Here is a 24,577-nt window from a genome sequence, read left to right as displayed (position 1 = left end):
ATTTAAAATGTGCTGGTGTTTCCTCTCAACAATGCTGTTTTGTTGAGGGGTATAGACATAAGATTTTTGGTGAACAATACCATGTTCATTGTAGAACTGTGGCATGGAAAATTCAAGGCCATTATCTGAACGAATGGTTTTAATACACTTTTGAAATTGAGTCTTAACAAAAGCACAAAAGTGCTGGATTTGCATACTAGCTTCAGATTTTGCCTTTAGAAGAAAAATCCAAGTGAACCTGCTATGATCATCCACTATGGTCAAAAAATACTTAAAACCTTTCAAGGAAGTATTTTGACAAGGGCCCCATAAATCAACATGAATGAGATCAAAAATTGAATCAGAAGTAGTTATACTGATTGGAAAAGGTAATCGTTTTTGCTTTGAAAAATGGCATGTATCACAGACATCTGACATAGAACAAGAGATATCAGAATCTATATTCTGCAAAAGTCTAAGCCTGGAATTTGAAAGATGTCCTAGTCTTAGATGCCACAATTTTGAATTGACATTGTTTTTGACAATAGCTACATTACAAGAAGAATTTTTAGAAGTTTCTAACTGATACAATCCATTTATCTTTCTAGCTAGTCCAATCATTCTCCATTTGCTCAGTTCCTGAATATAACAAAGTGAAGAATAGAAGATTAAGCACAAATGAGGTTGATTTGTGAGTTTACTGGCTGATATCAAGTTAAAGCTGAAATCAGGCACATACAACACATCTTGAAAGATCAATGAGTTTCTTAACTCAACCATGCCAATATGAGTAACATTAACTTGTTGTCCATTTGGCAAATTAACTTTCACACCACTTACTGGTTTGAACTTAGTGAACAGATCAATTGAGCATACAATATGATCTGTTGCACCCGTATCAACAATCCAGTTATCAAGAGTATTTTTGACAGTTTGCAAGCAAGTGTGTATAGTGTTACCTGAACTGTAGTCAGGTTTGAAGGTGGCAGATATTGTATTAATCTGAGAAGAGGAAGGATTTCCTGATGCTCCATTTGGATGAATCAATGCTAGAAGCTTAGCATATTGATCTGCTGTAAATGGAAATGACACAGAACCAGCACCATTTCCAGGTCTTATTTCCTCAGCTTGAGAATTAGTATGGAAGTTTGCAACATTCTCAGCACTTCCATATGAATGATTAGAATCATTTTCAACTTGATTCACTGCAACATTTTGTCTGTTTCTGAATTGATATCCAGGAGGATATCCATGCTTTCTATAGCATATATCCACTGTGTGATTGGTATAACCACAATAGGAGCATTTCTTATTTCCACCATAATTTCCTTGCTTGTAAAAAACAGGTCCAGTACCTAGCACTCCTTTTCCTTTGACAAAGAAGGCACTAGATTCATTCACATTAGATTGATTCTCATTGTTCTCAGAAACATTAGCTGTATGTCCCTTTGAGAAAAACACATTTGACTCTGTCAAACCTGCTTGTCCAATCCCTAACTGTCTCTCAAATTGCAGCACTAATGAGAAAACCTTATTAATTGAAGGCAAAGGTTGACTCATTGTGATTTGAGATTTCACTTGTGAAAATTTTTCATTAAGTCCTTTTAAGAACTTAATGACTTGATCATCCTCATAATACCTCTTAGTTATATCATAAACACTACAAGCACATCTGTTTAAGCAAACACAAACAGGTATGGGCCTCAGATTTGTCAGCTCATCCCAAAGTGTTTTCACTAAGGTATAGTACTCAGTAACAGTCAAATTGTTCTGTTTCAAGGCATAAATTTCTTCATACAGGTCACCTATTCTGGTTGCATCACCTTGAGAAAACCTTTCTCTAAGGTCATTCCAAATATCAAGAGCATTGTCCATACATGAAAGACTTTGAGAAATAGTTGAAGAAACTGACCTGTTTATCCAGGAAACCACCATAGTATTACAGCGTTCCCAAACCTCAAACAAAGGATCAGTTCTTGAGAGTACTGGAATGGATCCATCAACAAATTTGTATTTGTTTTTGGATAATAACGCCATTCTCATTGCTCGAAACCATGGATGATAGTTTCCTTCAGTTAATAAACTAGAAACCAGAACAAGCGAAGGATTTTCGCTTGGATGAAGGAAATAGGGACTGGACATTGTTTCTTCTGGACGCTGTTCATGATAAGTGTGATTCGCCATTGTTAACTGTAAAAAGCTTCAATGAAGTTTTAAGAAGAGAGGAAAAAGAAGAAGAATTTCAGAGTGTAGCAGAGGATTTTCTCTGCTCTGATACCATGATGAGAAATGTGATCTTTATTAATTTTGCAAAAGATGATTACAAGAGCCAGTTATGGTTGCTTTTATAGTTGAAGCAGCTATAACAGAAGCTCAACAAACTTTAACAGAAAGTTAAAATAACTACCTATCTAACGGAAGTTACTAACGGCAGTTCATCCATGTGCCTTGTGTGTTCTGCTGACCTTGAACACATGCGCTCAGTATTGTGAGTTAATGTGCTGAGCTGTAACACACACTTGGTGCATGAGTTGCTTGAACCAAGTGTGTGAGGTGAAGTATATTCATTACCTGATGGTAGCTTTACCGCTGGATTAGCCGCCATTGCCTACAAGTTTAGGATGTCGATTACTATTTTAAATTTAACGGTAATATAAAAGCTCATTTGATGAATTTTTTGAAAATGATTTGGTGGTTCCCAGTGTCTCGTCAAGTAGAAGAAGTGATTGACATTTGCGTGCACCGACACCCAAACACGGACAAGTCGTGGACTCTCTAGTCTATCCTCTTCAATAACTAAACTCTTCTAATAACATAATATTTTCCCACAATATTACAAGAAAATTCTTCAATATACAAATGATTCATATATTTCTGACTTTGAAACTTTTCACGTCTGTTTCACATTTTAAAAAAATAGTTACCCTAAGAAATTTCTAAGTTCATTTATGGACGGATCTATATAGAAAATATGATCGATAACTATTCACTTTGTAAATTAAATTTTTAAATTATATTAATTTATATAAATGTCTATCCTAACTTTTTTTTTATTCACCATTACAGAATTATAGTGAAATATATCACTTTGTACAAAAAAATGGGTCCGCTACTGAGTGATAACGCAAATAGTAATTCATCTCTGTTCAGAAGTGAAAATCTCAAAATATATTGGGTTTTTGAAAGAAAATAAAAATCGGACTGAATTTGGAGATAGAAAATTTGTTTCAGTTTGGTTTTCGGTTTTACCAAATTAGAAGAAGAATTTTTCTTTTTTAAAAATTTAAGATAAAAAATATTAAATTTATTATATATCAAATTTAAGTCAAATTGTAATGTATTCTACATTTTAGCACAAATCACATATGAAAATAACAATATTTTTTTTAAAAAATAATGATATATTTATATAGTTTGGTTGTTTTGGGTTTCCGGTTCTTTAAAATTAAAACCGAGCCTAACCGATTTTATAAAAAGTTATAATATAAACCAAACATATTATTTTTGATTTTAATCGGTTTGATGTTTTGGTTAATTCGATTTTGCTGTACACCTTTACTGACCATGCCTATTATCTCTTTCCACGTATACACACACACACACACACACACGAGAAATTCTTATGTAAACTCAGTCTACCACGTCATATATGGACTAAGCCAATCATAATATAACACCTCATTAAAATGAGGGTATTCTTGTAATTTCCTTTGTTATTTGCATACACTTTTGAATAATGATATTACAAGAATACCCTCATTTTAATGAGGTGTTATGACATGATTGGCTTAATCTACGGATGACGTGGTGGACTTAGTCTACCTAAGAATTTCTCCACACGAAAATACTAATTATTCATAATACATTGCAAACATATCTAATACTACTACTAATGTTTATTGCATACACTACAAAGTAATTAGATGATTCGATTTAATAAAAGAAAATCAAATTGTTGAAGCTTTTAAGCTACGAATAAGACTTCGATCCGAAGCTTTATCATTTTTATTATAGCTTATGATGCATAATACTATATAATTAATAAAAGGTTAATAGTGCCAAAAATAATAAAATCTTTTTGACTTTTTAAAAATCTAAACAAACTTTTAATAATTATAAATCTATCATAATTTAATGAATTTGCTGAAAATCTATCATTTTTTTTAAAATAATCATGTGACGTTTTTTTTTATCAAAGGTAAAACTACATTAGATTAGGTGTTAGCAGAAGTTAGTAGAGTTATTCATTTTTTAATTCAGTCCACTAGCTACAGAGGGATAGATCGAACCCACATTCTCTGGAATATGCAATATGAGGGTTGTCAATTAGGCCAGCCCTCATTTGCAATCATGTGAAATTTCAATTGATAATTTTTTTAATTTTTTATCTCTTTAAAAATACACATTCAATTGTCGCATAAACACAATCAAATTATTTTGAAAAATTAGATAAATTTTCAGCAAATTGATCAAACATAAATAAATTTACAACTTTTAAAAAGTTTCAATAAACTTTTAAAAAATCAAAAAGGATCGGCTTTTTAATACCATCAGACGTTAACAAAAACCTTTGGTACATAATAATACTCTCTATTATTAAAATTAAGTTACGAAGTTTTATGTATACCCTACAAAAATAATTGTCACATTTTGAATGGTCATGTGGATATGTTTTATTTTTGTCAAAGAAAACAAGCTTTAAGCCTAAGCAACACTTAGGTTATCAATAGTCAAAAAGAAAATTTAATCATGTTTGTACTATTTTTTTTCTTTTTTTATAAAGTGAAATGGACACAATCTTAAATTGTATATATTTCATGTCTTTTTCACCCGTCTTTTAGATGCTGCTAATAATTCCCTTGATTATTCATTTGTAAATGGCATAAAAGTCAGTTGTTATTGTTTTTAATAAGGCCAACTGATTAAAAAAAGTTTAAGTTTTTCATAAAAATCTCACGAAAATTCAAATGTTTAAAACGATATAGATAAAATTAAAAATTAAAAAATTTTATAATTTTTTTTCCGAAAACTTAATCTTTTTTAGTCATTCGACTTTCTAATAGTCCTCAAATGTTTATTTCAGGTTTGAACCTTTTTTTTAATACTGTAATGAGAAAAGCACTATACATACAATTTCACTTTCCAATTTAACTCTTATAAGATAATTATTAAATTCCATTTCCATTGTGGTATAGAATAATAATTAACATAGATGAACAGATAACCAATTAGGTCATACAAATATTTTCTAAAAAATTAAAAAAACATCAAAATTAATTATTTATACAATCACGTTTACATATTTAGAATAGCATAGTCAAAAATACAAAAGACGAAAGCGAAATGCATAGGTGAAAATTTTAAATAATATCGCATATATATATATATATATATATATATATATATATATATATACATATGTATGTATCTATATAAGACAAAGAACCATTCATACTACTTGAGTTAATCTATTTTGTCCCTTCAATGAGTTAAAATATATAGACAAACACAAGTGATAGTTGATAATTTGATATGATATTATAGTATGCTTAAGCAAAAGAAAAATTACAAAATTACAATTGATATTATATAATGATTGATGGTATATTTTTTTTCTTATAATGGTTTCCGCGTGTATCTCATCTTCATCCATAGTATAAATTATTAGTATTTTTTTTATAATTGTTTATAAAATTTGTGCATATTTTAATAATTAATTGCCACTTTGATGAAGATAAATATTAGTCTTAAGCATTAATAATCATGAACTCTTCCTCTATTGGCTGTATGTCAATCCCTCAAAGAAAAAGTAACATGAAAATTGATTCGAATTTGTCTTTATTTAGTAATTTTTAAATTGAATAAAAATAAAATTGAAAATTTTTCACCATGAAAAATGCACTAAAGATAAAATGGGGGAAACAAGCCTATGATCCATATGAAAGGCTCAATGAAACATATTTGATTGAGAAAAGGGAAGGGGATGAGGGTATTATTGCATGTGGGTGGGCCTACACTATGTCTTATTCAATGAGAGTGAATCAATAATTCCCTTTTGGAAAAAAAAATATGAACAATTCCCTATTTTTTCTTCTTTCTATCATATACTCTATTTCATGTCACACTATGAGATGCCATTACTATGTGGGCAACAAATTTTGACAAAAATAGGGACAAAAAATAAAATAAAATTTGAGATAATTATTAAATCTTTCATAATAATATATCATAATTATCAGTTTTTTCATTTTTTCAATGTTTATTAGTTTTAGTTAAAGTTTATGTATTTAATATTTTTTTGACTTATTTTAAAACATATATGTTTAGGATTTAAAATAAAGTCCCATTGTTAACAATTTCATCATTTTAGCGGTGAGCTTACAAAGTTATAAGACGGAAGAAAGAACTTATATAACTGATCAAGAGTGAAAGGGAATTAACAATTGATTTTTTTGAAAGTGAGGCATGAAAGAGTAAGTTTTACCCCACAAACCCTTAGCAAAAATATTCATGCAGGTAAAAAATATATTAATTTTTTAGGCTTAATTTCTTTCAAAGATCACAAACTTTAACGTATTTTACAATTTCACACAAATTTTTAATTTTAAAAATATCGGACACCGGCTTTTAAATTTTTACAGTCCGAAACACCAAGCAATTCTCCACAAAAAATACTAATGTGAACGCCGAAACAATGTTTATTTTGGTATCCACCTCGGGGTTTTTAATGGAAAATCGCTCAGTGTTTTGAATTGCAAAAATAAATAAAAATAGTTCATGTATTAAATTGCCAAAATTAAAAGTTAGTATTAAAATTGTAAAACACGCAAGATCATAACCTTTAAAGCAATTAAGTCTTTTTTTTCTGGATTTGAAATCTACATATTTCACAATTAGCAAAAATTATACAAAAAATGAATATTATGTGATACTTTAAAATTTCCTTTATCCAAGATTTAAAATTTGTACTAGAGTTTTTTTTCTTCTTCTAATGAGCATAAAATATACATGAAAATGAATATATTATGACATTTTACAAGTTCATTCAAAATCTATTGTACATGAATTCAATTTAAGTTGCTTTGATAATTTAAAACTTGTAAATAAAATCGTATTAACTCCTACATTCAAAAGCCACATTAATTTTTAATTTTTGTTAAAGATCAATCACAATACTCAAAGACCAAATTATTTTTCAAATTTTAAGAATGAAGGTATTGGAGAAAATTAAAGTGTTAAAGATAAATAATATTGAAGGAGAGCTTCTCATTCTCAAAACTTTGCTCTCCCTTCTATTTAAAAAATTTCTTTTTTTCTTCATCTTTTAAAGGCTGGAAGAAGGTGATTATCCGATTCCAATCGGAAATCACCTCTTCTTTGCTCGTAAATACTTAATATTTTATAAATTTAGAATTTATTTCAATAAAATATCTCCGCTATGTAGGTTTTTTGATATGGATCTTAGCATTTTCTTGATCGAATTTTTTATAGTTTTATATTTTATGTTTTTTTTGGTTTGTTTTCTTAAATCTCTCAAAAACCTCTAGTGATCGTTCAAACTTTATAGTCGATTTTTGTACATCTAAAATTTTGGAGGGTTATCGTTCTAACTTCTTAGAATCTCATTGAAGATAAGGATCAGAAATACTAAATTTCAACGGATCGAGCGAATTGTCGGTAAAATGGAAAGGGCAAATCGAAGTATCTGTTCCAATAGAACTTCGCTTTCAAATTCTTGTTCAGTCCGTTTATGCAGAATCGATATTTAAATTTGTCTTACTTTGATTTATTTTCTGCTTGTATCTTGGGTTATTTGTTAGTATTTTGGATCAAATATTGAAAGATTATATATTATTCTTGTTATATGACTTTCCATTTGTAAATTACTCTTTTTCAATAAATTTTATCTATGGATAAATTTTTTGCAAAGGGTTGTATATTGTATTACTTCTGAACATTTGTAGTTAGGTGGTAAATTTACCGAATAAGTCAGTTATGAGAAAAGAATATTAATGTAAAAAACAATTAGTTCAGTAAGATTTTATTTTGCATATTATTATCTCAAAAATCGATTAAGACCATTTTTCTTAAGAGATCTTCATCTCAGTGTCCCATTATACTCATAATTATTTTTATTTAGCAATTTTATGAGTTGGGAAAATTCATTTCTCAGCGCACAAGCAATTTGAGTTTGGATAATGAACTATTCGTTAGCAAATAATATTAATTTATAATTCTTTTTTATGCATATTATTATGAGAATTAAATATGTTATTCAATTTTATAATTTATGGGGGGGCGTCGTTTTAATATAATGGCTCGTGATTTAGCCTCATCCGTCAAGGCAAATTTTTTAGCAATATTTATAACATGTGTACTTTAGATTACCTATCTAACCTCTATTTTTTTAAAAGGAAAAAAATTTCGGTTTTTAAATATTAAAAAAAAAAATCATTTGCTTGACAACGTATAATTTTTAAATTAGATTTTAATTAATTTATTGGAATGGCTCTATCGTAGATAGCAGCAGATAAAGCGAAATTGATGAAATAGATTTAATTTTGTTTTTATTAAGATGCCTAAATGTACTAAATACGTACCCCTCCATCATTTTCATCTTCGATCAAAGTTTACATTGCCGACACACACACACACTCAAACAAATACTTATTATTTTTGTCAAGCATGCTACTTGCTAATTTTCATTATTTAATACCCTACTTCAACTCCATAATATGACAAGTTTTGTCAAATTTAATAGAAATAAAATCAAAAAACATGATTTTATTCTTATTATTTGTTTATCTTAGGAAGCATCTAGATAATTAGGAGTGAACAAAAAAACCAGTAAAACCGAATTAATAGGTTTAATCTATCTATTTCAGTTAAATTTGATTAATTTTTTTAGTCAATTTGGTTCGGTCAAGATCAAATATAGATCTAATTACTATTGAAATTTAGAATTTTGGTTAACTTTTTTAAGTCCTATTTTTTTAAATTATTATTTATGTATTTACGATTCCTGAAAACAACGTTCGACCTGCATGTGTTAAGTGTAACCTTATTCTACTCGACTAAACCTCGTGCTCCTCCAAGGAGGGAGTTTGCTTTATCCAGCCTTGAATCCGGTACCCATAAGGAGCATCCCCCCTCGAATATCATCTTTTTAGCTATTTTTTATCAACTTTTAATTTGGAAAAAAAATTCTATCTACTATTAATCAAATTATTAAGACTAATAATCACCTATGACACTCCAACTTAGACATTCCAACCACTAAACTCCTAGAACTAATTTTTGGCCCGCTAATCCTCTTAAACTTTACTTAATGATCGACTAAAGCCGTTTGCCCCAAAACCGCCCCAAGCCCCTTATTTTTTTAAAAAATACCCAAAATACCCCTAAAGTCAATAAAAAAAACCCAAACAAACCCAATTTAACCAAATCTAAAGTCACCCACCCAATCAAATCAAATATAATTCATCCATCCAACTAAATCATACCTAAATCACCAATCCACCCAATTAATTCAAATCACTCAACCGGAAACCATTACCCGCCGCCGCCAGTTTTTTCTATCACCACTGCCCATTGCCGAAAAAAATATATCCAAATAATAAATATGTATCTTTTAATTTTAAAATATTAAATAAATAATTATTTTCATTTTAATAATTTAAATAATTTTTATTAATTTTTTTAAAATTAATCCAGCAAACAAATCCACCGTAGTGAAATTCATTAAAACGGGAAATTAAAGCAAAAAATGCATTTTCAAAAAATTCTTTCTGAAGAACTCGATCGAACATTTGCGCTATATTGTCATCTCCATTATCAGGCGCAGACGAATTCAACAAATTACCATAAAACCGCTCCCTTATTTCCTTGTCAGGTCTCGCCGACGCGCATATCGCCGCTGAAACCAACGCTGTCATCTACAGCAACCACCAAAAAACGCCATACTCTCTGTTGCAGACCGATCTGCTATAAAGAGCAGGCCACTACGGTGGGTCTGTTCACCAGATTAATTTAAAAAAAATTATTTAAATTTTTAATATTAAAAAAAATTATTTATTTAATTTTTTTAAAATTGAAAAATAATTATTTATTTTTGAATGAATTTAGGTTTGATTAGATTATGTTTAATTTGGTTGGGTTATTGGTTTAGGTGGGTTGGTGATTTTAGGTTTAATAAGATTGAGTTGGTTTGGTTTGTTTGTTATTTCTTATTGATTTTAGAGATATTTTGGTCATTTTATAAAGGCTTTAGTCAATCATTAAATAAAGTTTAGGGCAGAGGGTTTGATGGTTGGAATGTCTAAATTGGAGTGACATCGGTAATTATTAGCCACTTATTAATGACTGGACGAATTAATTGGTTATGTTGGTAGGTTGGTTTTGCATTTTTAATATTTTGATTATTTTGGTTAAACTGATTTCAGATAAAATTAATAATTTAATCGATTCAATCACAAAAATAAAATAATTATAATAATTTAATTTTAAATAAATAGACCAATTTTCAGTCGAACTAATTGTTTATTCACTATGTAGACAATTCCATTGTGCATCGACTAGGATATATGATTTGGGTGAGAATATGAGGACAACATGTAATCAATTATTTTAAAATAATTAGTTTTTGATTATTTCAACTTTTTACTATCATTTTAATATCCTTTATCATCTCATTCCGTCTCTATTTTCAGTTATTAGCTTTTTTTTATCTTTCGCCTTTTCTTTTATGTCACTGAGCGTAATTTAAAAATTTAAACATTAAAAATTTAGATAAAAGAAGGATAATTTGTAATTTGTAATTAGATTCCAAATAACTAACTTAGTTTGAGATTAAAAAGTTCGTTTATGATCTTACTAAAGTTATGAGGGTGGTGAATTAAAAAAATAAACTATAAAAATACATGCCATTCACAACTTTTATACAAATATGGAAGACTTTATGTATAGGAGAGTCACGAACTCCCGATTCATGCCATTCATTTATTAAGTATAAATTATGTGATGCAATTGCATATGTAAAATTTATATATATTGGCTAACTCGAATGTCAAACCAATTTAATATTACTACATACATTACCAATTTATAAATTTCAAGGGATTTTGTGAGCTATTCAATTTTCAATTTATTAAGTGAAGTATGCAAAACATTGTTGTTGATGCATAGTTTACTTTCTATTATTATACTTAAATTATTTTCAAATAATTTATTATCCAATCAAAAAATTAAATCATTAAATGAGACTATGATAGTAAACTTAGTAATTTTTAAGTATAATTTTACACATAAAACTTAATCATATCTATTTTGAATTGAAATATTTAATTGATACATAGAATTCTCCAATCTAACTTTAAAACTTTCATTACAAATTACTGTGTATACGACTTAGTCTCTTAGATATCACATTAAATAATAAGGATAATTACTATTACCCCATTAGATTGAGTTGAAATTGTTGGGTTTTATAGGTTCATAACGCAGCGGAATTTCAAAAATTTATCTAAAAACCCAAACCAAGATCCATGTAATTCGAATTAACAGAATAATTACTTACTTGTATGTCGAATTCAACAGCAATGTAGGAAGGAAGGAGGTGGTTCACTTTGGTGATACCTGGCCTCTGATCAGAAACGCCTCCAAAAGAACGCGTCCTCTACGAGTATCCACACGAACAGACCTTAGCCAAAACTAGTGCTTGTGTGCTAGCACTATTGCTTCACAAGCAATTTCGAATTTTAGTGATTTAGTGAATAATGAATTTCGTGATTCTCAAACCAACTGCTTAATGAGTATTTATAGTGATAAATAACACTAGGGTTTGAGACAAATTCGAATTTTAATCTCATTGCAATTCTACACGTTTATGTTTATCAAAAACTCCTTTTTGATAATTATCCATATATATTAATTACTATATTTATTATCTTCCAAAAATAATAAATTAAGAAAAACACTTATCCTTAAATTTCGAATTAATATATATATATATATTAATATATATATATTACGAATTATATATATATATATATATATATATATATATATATATATATATATATATATATATATATATATATATATAATTAATCACTTAATCACATTGGGCTTGTACAACCCATAACTGTTTTGGGTCTGTTCTTAGTGTGCGACCCTGTAGGTTCATATAACGTTGGCAGTAGGCTCGAAATCCCTATTTCAGCCCACAAGTCATAAGTGGCCTCTAGCAAGACATTATGACTACCCAAGTTATATGAATATCGATAATCCGATTTAACCATTTAAAATAATATTTTAATCCCTTTGTCTCTCGATATCCAGATTGAATATAAGGCATAGTTATGTCATCCTTATAACATTCAATCATTAGTTTCTTGACTCTAAATAGACTGAAAATGATAATTTCTTATCAATTAGCATGGCCATGCATTTTCTTCAGTCTATCTTCTTCAAGGGGCCCATAGATATCTTACTCAAATAAATGAGGGACAAATTCTTTCTCAGTCACTCATATTTCTCACATAGTTACTTTCATATCCAATGACAATCTATTCCATTATCCTGTTAAAGATAATGTAAGACTGTATCAAAATATGAAATAACTATGTAGAAATCCATGATGATTTCAAGGTCAAAGGATTATACTAATAGAACTGTAATGAGAATTACTTATGACAGTGATCTATGTAGTATTCTCACAGTGGGTCATCCAGTGCTTTATTTCTCAAATAGCACCTATGATTTAACTTAATATCTCATATACATGATTAGTAAAACATAATCATCAGTCAACATCATACTAGTCTCAATGTTCTATTAAGACTAGGGATAGATGGTATATAATTCTTTTATTAAACCTAAGGGTTCTACTATCAAGTCACATACTCGATGACCTTAGAAAGAATTAACCATTCAAGTATTTTAATCATTAATATAAAATGATAAAAACTGCCAATCAATAAATAATAAAATGATAAAGTCAAAACATGGTCAAACATGATTGACCTAGTGCATATCACTAACAGAAATACTACTTTTTCATGAGTTTTTTAAAAATACAATTTCTCTAATTACATTTGAGTTGTTTTACAAAGGGGTTTTAGTAAGTTGAAATATAAAACTGAGAAAAAAATAATTATTTTTAAAACTCATGCGAGAAGTAGTATTTTGGATGAAACTTCATGGGAATAATATAATTGATAATTTTATATATCACCAGGACGGGTCTCCGATAAATCTGATCCTCAATACTCACCTGAGGCATAAAGAACAATTGTTAGAAGGGCCCTAGAAGGGGATTCCGGACCACCGCTCCGACGATCAAGTAAGTTTAAGCGATACAAAGAAATGAGAAGTGAAAGAATAAGAATTGTATAGTGAGAAAAAGAGTATTAACTTTAAACTTACCTTTATTATGAATATTTATAGGGTATTGAAATGATAAGAGTTGGTAGGGGTGAAGACTGATACTTTCGTACTTTTGGCCTGCAGTGGGATATACCGGCACAGTGTCAGGATCCTCGGGTCAGAAGTACGGGGTGTCAGGAAATGTTTCTTATCTTAAGTTACTGTTTAGTTATGCTCAGTTGATGTAGTGCCCTCAGTAATAATATGCTCGGTCGGGATAGTATCCTTCGTATTGACATACTCGGTCGAAGCCAATGTTGTTAAAACCGGACCGGACCGGGCGGTCCGACCGGGTTAACCGGGAACCGGTCACCAGTCCGGTCCGGTTAGATATTAAAAATCCAATGAGCAAAAAATCGGCTAAAACCGGATTAAACCGGCAAAATCCGATTTTCAGTAAAAACCGGATGACTCCGTTTTTTTGAATTCCTTACCAAAGCAGCAGTTTTGGACCTTTTGTTGAAAACTGACAATGTCAGTTTCATCCACGTGGCCACGCAGGTAAAGGTTGATGCTTCTATGCTTATCTATAGGACTTCTATAGGTTTTAGTAGCTAATTTCTTATACTAAATAATAATAACAAAAAAGAACTTGCTGTTTATTTTCTAATTATTGAACATACTCTATTTGTTTATTATATTCTTATATAGTATATAAACTATTAAAATAATATTATAATGGTAATAAATTTAATTTTCAACTGAAAGTATCTATTAGAATTTAACTTTTAAAATAAATTAAAAATCTATTTTTATTATAAATTAGTAAAATTAAAAATTTATATATTTATTTTTCTAATATAAAATAATTCTTCTATATACTCTTAAATATAGTATTATTTATAATTATATTTCACACAATAAATCTTTTTTAAGTTTTAAAAATAAAAATATAATGAATGTTAAAATTGAAAATTATGTTTTTTAAAAAAATTTCTTTCTCATACAATATAATTATTCTATATACATCTAAATATTGATCAATTATAATTGTATTTGACAAATTTAGTAAAAAAATTCTTTCTCATACAATATAATTATTTTATATATCTTAAACATTGATTATTTATATTATATTTTACATAATAAAATTAAAAAATAATTTTATTTAAATATTTTACCATACTTTTTACTTATAATATATGTATTTCTAATTTAAATAGTTTATATTTATTAAAATTTAAAAATCTGGTTGAACCCGGTTGAATCCGGTTGAACCGGTCGAACCGTGAACCCCCGATGAAGCCGGTTCGATCTCCGGTCCGGTTTTAAAAACATTGGTCGAAGCAGTGTGCTTGATGGTAGCATGCTAGGTGACGTCAGTGCGTTCGACGATAGCATGCTCGGTCACAGTAGTGTGCTCGGTGACATACTAATTAGTAGTGTTTGTTTATAATTGTTGGGTTGTAGTCTTTGTGTTCAGGTTTGAGCTTTGTAGTCTTAATTTTTAACTCATTTGCAATTGTTCCATGTAAATTCCTAAATAATAATCCAGCTAAAAGAATAAAATAGTTAAGTTTGATTAGAACCATAGATCATTCAGTAAATTATCATGTAGGACTTTATGTATATCTCACCATTTTTGTTGAACTCGTCAGAGTTTACATATATACATTGTGGCGAATTTGACAAAATAAATAGTAGTCAACTGATCAACTTTTGATTTTATTTTATATTATTAATTAGTTCAACTCTTATTTATTAAACTATATATTTTTTCAATTTTATTTTATACTATTTTTTTTTTAAGAAATTCCACTTTTAAAATGGCAAAATACATGTTTTTTTTCTGTCCAAACTAAAACGTATATAAATATGTCACTAATTATTTACAATTAATATTTACAAACAACCATTTCTCGTCTACGGTGTGCGTGAATCACTGAATCTTATCGCCTTTGGCCGGATGTTGATGCCTTCGACTTGTGCAGTTTTCCATCTTGCTTTTGTAGTCTCATGTCCTTTTTTATAGTGTATAGTCTCCATCTTTTAGTTTTTCATAATTTTCCTTCTTATTTCTTTGTCCATGATGAGACTCGAAGTCTTGAACCTCACTACTCGAGCTGGAGGTCATTGATGCAAGATACATATTCATATATTTGTTTTTTTTTTTTATTAAATCCCTACGCTTCTATTCGCCAACGTTAAATTCTCATATTTTTTTATTTTATAGACATTGGATCCCGCGTCATAAAAGGCGTTACGTTAACAGTCCAATTCTAATCAAAACAATCTAGTTTAGTCCTTCATTTTTGTACTTTTATATAAATATATTCTTATTTTTTATTTTTATCAGTTAGATCCTAATATTATTAAGGTTTTTATCAAATAACTCAAATCATTGAACTATTAATAATTAAGGCAGTGATTTTTATTTAATTATAAATAATTTTTTATAATTTAAATTATAAATTATAAAAAAAATATGAAATTATTTTGTAATAAATGTCAAACTTTAATAAATTTATAAATAAAATTTAAAATTATCTTTATCTAATTTTTTAAATAATAAAATTTTAAAGTATGAATTCAAATAATTTCATTATTATTTAATAAATATATCATTTTCTAACATATTTAGGGAAAAACATAAAATTACAAAGAGAAGTGAAATTAATGTTTTAATTTTAATATAAAATTAAAATAAATTATAATTTAAAACATTATTAATTTTTTTAATCTTAAATAACTAAATAGAATATAATTTAAATTAAAAATTTGGAAAAAAATTAAACAACTAATAAATATATAAAATCCATTAAAGAGATTTATTAATGATAAAAATAATAGTATAAGGACTAACTTTTATTTAAAAAATGAATAAATTTATTTCAGTCACATTAAAAATATAAGTTAATGTCTATTAAATCAAAAGTATAAACATTCAGCGTTGATAAAAAAAATTCAAGGATCCAACATGAAAATAATACAAATATAATGATTCAAAATATGTATTTTTTTCTTTTAAATAATTTAAATATTCATCCAATATTTTATATTTAAAAATAATTTCAAAGAAGAGTTTTGGAATGACTATGGCATAAATTAATGGCAGGTTCTCATCAAAAGGGTGATGCTGCCGACAAATTTTGTAGAGCGAAAGGGTCATGATGTCCCTTTCCTTCCTATTAACTCATGGAAAATGACTTATCTCCATCTTTGCCTATTTACATTTAAGTGTACCATTAAAAATCTTATAAGAGAAGTTTATAGTCATGACATGCACCATCTAATTCCGGATTTATCACCGATGAGCTATACCTCAAATGATATAAGCGTTGGACAATAAACTGTCAAGGTTAGGGGTTCATTTCCTCTCACAAGCGCTCTTCCCTTTTCAATTATCAAAAAATATCCGGATTTATCAAGATAGTGATTATGAATATCCGCCTGTATACCGTTCATCTTCCGCCTCTAATTATATAAACTAATGGTTAATTAATTATTTGCAGAATAGGGTACCTTCATAGTTTGAGATAAAAAGTTCTATTAATCAAAAGCTGATTGATCAGCCAATACATAGAATTTGATAATCGGAGGGACATGCCCCAACCAATTAGATAAACTAAAATAGTCATATGCTACCACATGAGATTTTCTATTAAAACAACATTTATGCATCTCAATTAAGCTAAAGTAGTCATTTGCTATCAAACTGATAATATTACAAAGTAAAGAGTTGTTGTTGAAGGCATCCATTACAACCTTTAAAATAAAGGGAATTAGATTAGCTTCGCTTGCCATGATAATACGCGCACGACTGCTACAGTTAGCAGCTATAATTTCATCGTTAAAGTACCTAATCACATCTTCTGTGACATATCTCTTCTCTTGAACATTAAAGACATCATCGATATTGACGCAAAACATACCGATATTTGGTGAAATCCGTCGTAAGATGGTGGCTCTAATTGTTTTAGAGATCCAAGTCGCTTGCATCGCAAAAAACAATTTCATCTCTAACGATGAAAAAAAAACTATTCTTAATTTCGATTAGATCAGATCTAATGAAATTAAGATACTAGAATAGAAAATAATTTCTAGATCTAGACCATAAATGGCCAAGAAAGAAATTTTATTCAAAATTAAAGACAATAACTATGGAAAAAAACTAAAAAGACTGATTATGAGAGATTAGGGAGGTGATTTTAGGCAAAAAATGGCCAAAAACCACCTCCCAAATGACAAAAAGAGGAAAACTTATTAGGGTTTGAGAGGTTTCTCAAAGAGAGAGACGGCTAGATTTTTTTTATTTTTCTGGGTACCTTCATAGTTTATTAAGCAACTTAATAATGAAATAGAATTGAATGAGTTGTTAATTGTATCCCATAATAATGAATCCTATCATAATTCAAATGACTAACTGTTTCCTATATTTTCCACTAACAATAAAATTAAATTAAATTAAATAAGTAATACAGTAACTCTTAGGGTCCCAATTTTTTGAACTTCATTTAATTTTTGTACATAAATAATAATTTGAATTGCTTTGCACTTAACATCATTCAATCTCATGAGTACCAAATTAAACAGTTGGTTTTCCAATTCAAGAAAACCTCGTGCCATCACTTTTCCAACCAATTTATAATTCAATTGATTGGCAAAAAAAAAAGCTTCAAATTCGTTTTCAAATAGAATACTTACAAAAAAACAAAATTTTCTAATGTTTGGTAATACTATCAATTTTTGGGTTAAGTATCCAATAACATTCCCTCCGTTCCACAAAAATAGACAAAATGATTATTTTAGACGTTTTAAAATATAGATTAAATTACGATATTAATTTGAATAATACCAATATTAACCTTTATCAATTTCAACAATTTTTATTATATTCTATAAATCATCATTAATTATCACTCTATACAATTCAGAAAGTAATAATAAATTTATTTTTTTAAAATTTAATTACAATATCAATGCAATAATTACCTTTCAAATAACTAACTAATTATGATAAGGTTTACACTTATATGGATATATCAAATAACTAACTAATTATGATAAATCATAGAATTTTTGGGGTATAAAAATAAGATTTACACTTATACACAGACAAATAAATTCGTTTTGCCTATTAAATATTTTATGAGTCGCTAAATTTTTAATTTAAAAATGGCTCTGTTTCCAAAGAAAGAATTAATAGAGGAAAAAAAATAATTTTGATAAAATTACTCATTTTTCCATTAAGAATGAAGAAATAGATGTGATGAGAGATGATTTTGTCAAACTTTTTTTTTTTGGTTTGTCTCTATTAATTCTTACTAAGAAGTAACACCATATTTTTTTCTTTAAAGTTATAAAACTTCAATTTGTATTTTAGAAAAGGTATTTTCAATCTTTTTTACTTACCAGTGTCGCTTTGCGTGTTTACATGTGGCTCGTAGTGTGACTCGTCAAATTATCAAATATAATTTAAAATAATAGTTGATTTGGAATAATTCATCTTATTAAATACTTAAGATGACGGTTTTAATTATTTAAAAAATTTAAATTGGTACTCAAATTTTATATTATAGATAATTTTAATAGAAAATATAATATAAAAATTAGAATAGTAGTTTATTGAAATAATTTATCTTATTTAGAATTATATACAATAAAAAATAATTAAAATAGTAATCAATAAATAGTCAAAGTATTCTATTCTAATTAGTACTCTATACAATTATCTCAACGTAGTAGTTTATTTTGATTATTACTCTAACTTATCTTAACATAGTAGTTTATCTAATTTTAATGATTACCTTAATAGTTTTTAATTAATAATTAAATTTTATAAGTGAAAAGGATATTAACGTAAATATGCCTGCCCCCCCCCAATCCGTGCTTTTATATATAGTACTAGCGTCTCGCCACGTGCACGTGAGCGGCATTTACATGACCCGTTAAATATTTAATAATAAATAAAATAAATATATATTTAATTAAAGTTGTAGCACGCAAGTGATATTTGTGACCCGTAATTTATGCATACTACGTTAAACACCACATGTGTATATAAATTAATATAATAATATATGTTTTATAAATTACTATTTTAAATTAATAAAAGAGACCTAAACAACTTCGATTTATTTCGACATTTATATGACCCATTAAATATTTAATAATAAATAAAATAAATTAATATAAACCACGTTTTTTTTGTTTAATAATAAGTATAAAATATTATAATTACCATATTTGTTTAAGCCTTCAATATTAGTGACATATATCATATATATGAGTAGTGTTTGTTGAGTGATTCAATCACTATGGCATATGCGGTTTCTATTGCCTCCAATCTTTTGAAAGCACATAAGTCCTATTGAATAATTAATATTATTTAATAAAATAAATTATATTTTTAATAAAGTCTATTAATATAATTTTGCATGTTCTCACCCTTCCCACATATAAGATAATTATAGATAGATATAGATATGATGAATTAGACTAATTAGAGAATATTAGTCACGTTAATGATTCAAGGTTAACCTATATAAAAGTCCCTATACTTTACACATTTTTTCCGTAGGTCCTTATACTTCATTTTTATATTATTTGATCCCTCTACTTATCTATTTTTGATTTTCAGGTCCTTTGTGAGTTTTTTCCGGTCCTTTTATGTGGCTGGAGGAAACAAAAATTGTAAGTACAGGGACTGGAGGAAACAAAAATTGTAAGTAGAGGGACTGGAGGAAACAAAAATTGTAAGTAGAGGGACTGAAAAAAACTCACAAAGGACCTAAAAATTAAAAATAGGTAAGTAGAGAGACCAGATAATACAAAAATAAATTAAATATAAGAACCTATAGAAAAAAAGTATAAAGTACAGAGACCTCTATATGAGTTTGGCCATGATTCAATTATACATGGCATAAGGTTGTATATGCTGACAAGATATATATATATATTAAATTTAAATTGTCACATCAGAAAAATTATATAAAAAAAAGTTATTATTAACTAAAATTTAAATGTTGAAGGCTTTAAAAGAAACAATTTTATTTTAATATTTTTTTGAAACAATTTAAAAGTCTAGTTATACTTGTAGTATTTGACCCACCATATAAGTGTAAATTTTATTTTTATACCCATCAAAGTTAATTTAATTTCACATTTAGAACCGATTGAGCCAATCTGTATGGATATATCAAATAACTAACTAATTATGATAAATCATATAATCTTTTTTTTGTAACTGTCAACATCACAATGTAAGGTTTAAATTCAATCCAAATTACACAAGAAGATAAAAAAAAAAGACATGGTACCATCCAACTTCACTATGTAAGGTTCAAATTCAATAAATTACCCTCGAATTTGCAAGACCTATGCAAAAAACCATTAATTTGGTCAAATAAGCATGGTACCATCCAATCTATAAACAATGGGGGTAACATGACTCATCATTATATACCAAAAAATACAAGTTCATCCTACTGGGACACATTCTAAATTCTTATTTTAGTACATAGTTCATAGTCCAAGGTCATAGAATGTGAAATCCTCATTTAAAAGGGGAAAATAATTAATCAAAGTACAATATATCTGCCCACACCTTCACATAAATCCAATTAATATATGAGTGATGATATTTTCATATCAACTATTTATAGTTCCAGAGCAGCTTTTAGTATTTGAATATTATTATCCTTTTATAAATAGTCAATAATATTTTTTTTGGTTTGTTTTTTTATTTTAAAATTAGCCATAAACAAATACCTAAACTCTATGATGAACTGCAAAATAAATTTTTGAGGCAAATTATTTGTTCATTCATCAGATTTTAATTTGCATAAGCTTTTATTCAAACATTGATTTTATAGTTGACGGAAAATATATAAAAAGAACAATGAACCCTATTTAAATATATCTGAATACTATTGCATCTTGTGTTCTGTAGAATCTTCATTTCTCTATTTTTATCAACTCGAATCGAGTTGACTTGTTGAAAAAATGAAATTTGTCGAATGCAATTTGTTGAATTTTTTTGGATATTTTTTTTATTGTCAAAGAGCCATTAATAAAAAGTTTAAAAATATTAACTTATCTGATCAATTTGATGAATGGTTGTGTGTTAGAAAATTTGATTTGCAGTTTATCATTAGAATTTCATTTGATTAAAAAGAAAGAGGTTAATGCAAACAAAAAAATTCAGGGTTTAGGTGTGGGTTTACTATCAAATAAAGTTAATTTATGAATAAAAAGATAAATAAAAAAAGAAACTCATTAACTAATTATAAAAAAAATAGAAATGTCTAAATTCTAAAAGTTATTCTAACCTTGTAAAATTTTGATGTGGAACAATCGTCCTATTTCTTTTGCATATTCACATATTAATTATATCACAATTGTTCTAATACAGCATGTAATATATCATATACATTTGTCATTTCAAAATTAGTGGATAGTTTTAGTTATAACAGTGAAGCTGTATTTAAGTACTATATAAGTAACATCAAGAATATTACACTAATTATAGTAACAATTAAAATTTTAGAACTTCGAATTAAATTATTATTATTTATGTTTTGTAAAATTCTAAAAATTTATTCATTTCTTGATATATTTTAAAAACTGGAGTAGACATCAATAGGAGTGTATTAAATTGTGATTAAAAAATATCCCTTTCCCTTTCTATATATCATCATCCTTTACCATGTGAATTCCATAGAGAATGAGCAATTAAGTCTTACAAAAATAAATAAAGGTAGGGTAAGGTGCCCTACGAACCTTCCCTTAGAGGTTCCCTCCCGGCATCACCCACCCCAATTTGAAAAGGACCCCACGTCACATTATCATCCATCCTCCTATTGTGTTTATGTGCATTGTTTTTTGTTTATTGCCCACTAACTTATCCTATACTTCAAAAGATTTTTTTTGTTTTCAATCTTAATCTATATTTACGCATTGCAATGAAAACATTGAATTGTGTGGTAAATTTTTCCAAAATTACAGTTTCATTTCTGTTGAAAATGTGCTAAAGGATTAAATATGTCCTTCATTTTTTATAAACAAACCTTTTGTGTCCTTAAATTCTAATTCAGATCAACTGGCTCTTAAACTTTTATAATCATCATCAAAAACTCATTGCTTCTAATGGATAATTAAAGGGAGCTAGCCCGACGGACTGATTTGCACCGATTTTACAAGTTTAAAGATCAGGTTGCACTGAATTAATATTAAAACTGTAATTGTTTTTTATATATAAAAGTATAAAGGCTTATATGCACCTTTTATTTAAGAGCGTATTTGTATCTTTTATAGATTTAATAAAAACGAAATTATTTTTAAATAATGACTAATTCATTGTATTGTTGAAATATGATATGTAATTAATTATTTTAAATATAATAAGTAAATAATTATTTCAAAAAAAATTAATTGCTTACAATATTTTTGGAATCAGATCTTGCCAAGTGGCTGGACTAAATTAAGTGAAAATTGATTATTTGTAAAATCTAATTAGATATTCAATTTTAAAATAAAATAAATAAAAATTTGATTGACCTGATTTTACTAATTTAATTAAAAAATATGACAAAGCTAATTTTTATTTCTAAATTTCAATATTAGTTTAACCTTAGAATTATCCATTTCTCAGTTCATTAAATTGTAAGTGCTTACATATTGAACTTGATAGTTTATTATTTTTAATAGTTCAAACATACGTTATTTTTCACTTTAATATAAAGTAATTTATTATGTTTGAAATATTTTTAAATGTTATTAGTTATTTTAGAAATTTATTTTATATGTTCATATCTATCGCATTTTTAAATATAGTAGATTATTTTTTGGTATTGAAAAACATTATACTCTAAATTATTTTTAAAATTTGACCATTTGATTTTTAAGTAAATTGGTCTGTCCAATTCTATTTTAAAAAATACGAATTTCAACTAAAATTTTATTTTTGAAGTAATTATTTTCATTATATTTGAAGTAATTAATTATTCATTATATTTAAATAATAAAATTAATAAGTTGTTATCTTTGAAATAATTTTAATTTTCAATTAAAATTTTGAAAGATGGAGACCCGTCCTTAAATAAAATATGCAAATATGTCTTTAAAATTTTATGAAAGAATATTTATATTTATAAACTTTTACTCGGTACACTTGACAGTCAAAATTATTAAATCAGAATAAACACGCCCTTTTGATAATTTTTGTTTATTTTTTTAGCTAAAAATGTATGCCCACCTATTTTATATATTTAAGAGCATGATTGAACTGGGTTAAAATCTAATTCTTTCACTAGAAGTATTTTTTTTTTTTGAGAATCAAGAAGCGCTTTATTAATGAATATCAATGGTTACAATTTCATTAACCGGAAACGGAACGTTCCCATCAAAGACGCAATCTCTACCGAAAAACATTCCCCACTTAGCTAACGCGTGAGCTACTTGGTTACATGACCGTTTTACAAATTGGAAACTGACGTCCCGGTCCAAACATGCAGCCATGCAATCTTCTGTCAAAACCTGCAGATAATCCTCAGCCCTACCAGGATTCTGAAGCCTATTAGCTATGTTCAACGCGTCCATTTCACAGATAACTTTCATATCCTGCAGATTGCTAACTAAACTGAGACCGAAAATTACAGCTTTGATTTCTGCAACTTCAGCGTTCACACACCCGTCTAGAACAGACACTCCACTTCGAATGATTTCTCCTTCAGAATTTCGACAAACAGCACTGAGAATGGAAAGCTGTTTATCCGTTGAGACCGCTGCGTCAGAGTTTATCTTCCAGCACATTGGGGGAGGAGCTGTCCATGTCTGAACACTATCCTGGGCCAACGTTTTCCTGGGTTTCAAACTTTTGCCTGTTTCAAGCATTGACGGGATGCTGTTGAATAAAACTGGCATAGGGGGTCGGTAGTTATCAAAAACTATATTGTTCCTATCCAGCCAAATAACCCATAAGGACATAACGAACAACTGCATCTCCTCCTGTTTTAGGGTGTTACTTCACTAGAAGTATTTGAAAATGCCAATTTGTATATTTTCTCTTAATCTAATTATTAAAAAAAATCTAAGTAATTATTATATCAGTCTATTTCAAAATGGCTCTAAACTGCATTATTAGATTATATCCAAATTGAATCTATAATTTTTTGAAGAAAGTGTAGTTCCATGTCATCGCTTACACTACAAGAAAAACAGTCTATTATGCCAT

General features: G+C 27.8%; 1 protein-coding gene across 1 annotated transcript; it reads right to left on the bottom strand.

Moving 5' to 3' along the window:
* Positions 1-23,694: 23,694 nt before the first annotated feature.
* On the bottom strand, positions 23,695-24,330 carry LOC126668101 (uncharacterized). Its single transcript, XM_050361318.1, has one exon. It carries the CDS (start codon positions 24,328-24,330, stop codon positions 23,695-23,697), a length of 636 nt encoding a protein of 211 aa, XP_050217275.1.
* Positions 24,331-24,577: the final 247 nt, after the last annotated feature.

The sequence above is a fragment of the Mercurialis annua genome, linkage group LG2, assembly GCF_937616625.2.
Source record: "Mercurialis annua linkage group LG2, ddMerAnnu1.2, whole genome shotgun sequence".
Taxonomy (NCBI): domain Eukaryota; kingdom Viridiplantae; phylum Streptophyta; class Magnoliopsida; order Malpighiales; family Euphorbiaceae; genus Mercurialis; species Mercurialis annua.
This window is presented reverse-complemented; position numbering and strand designations above follow the sequence as displayed.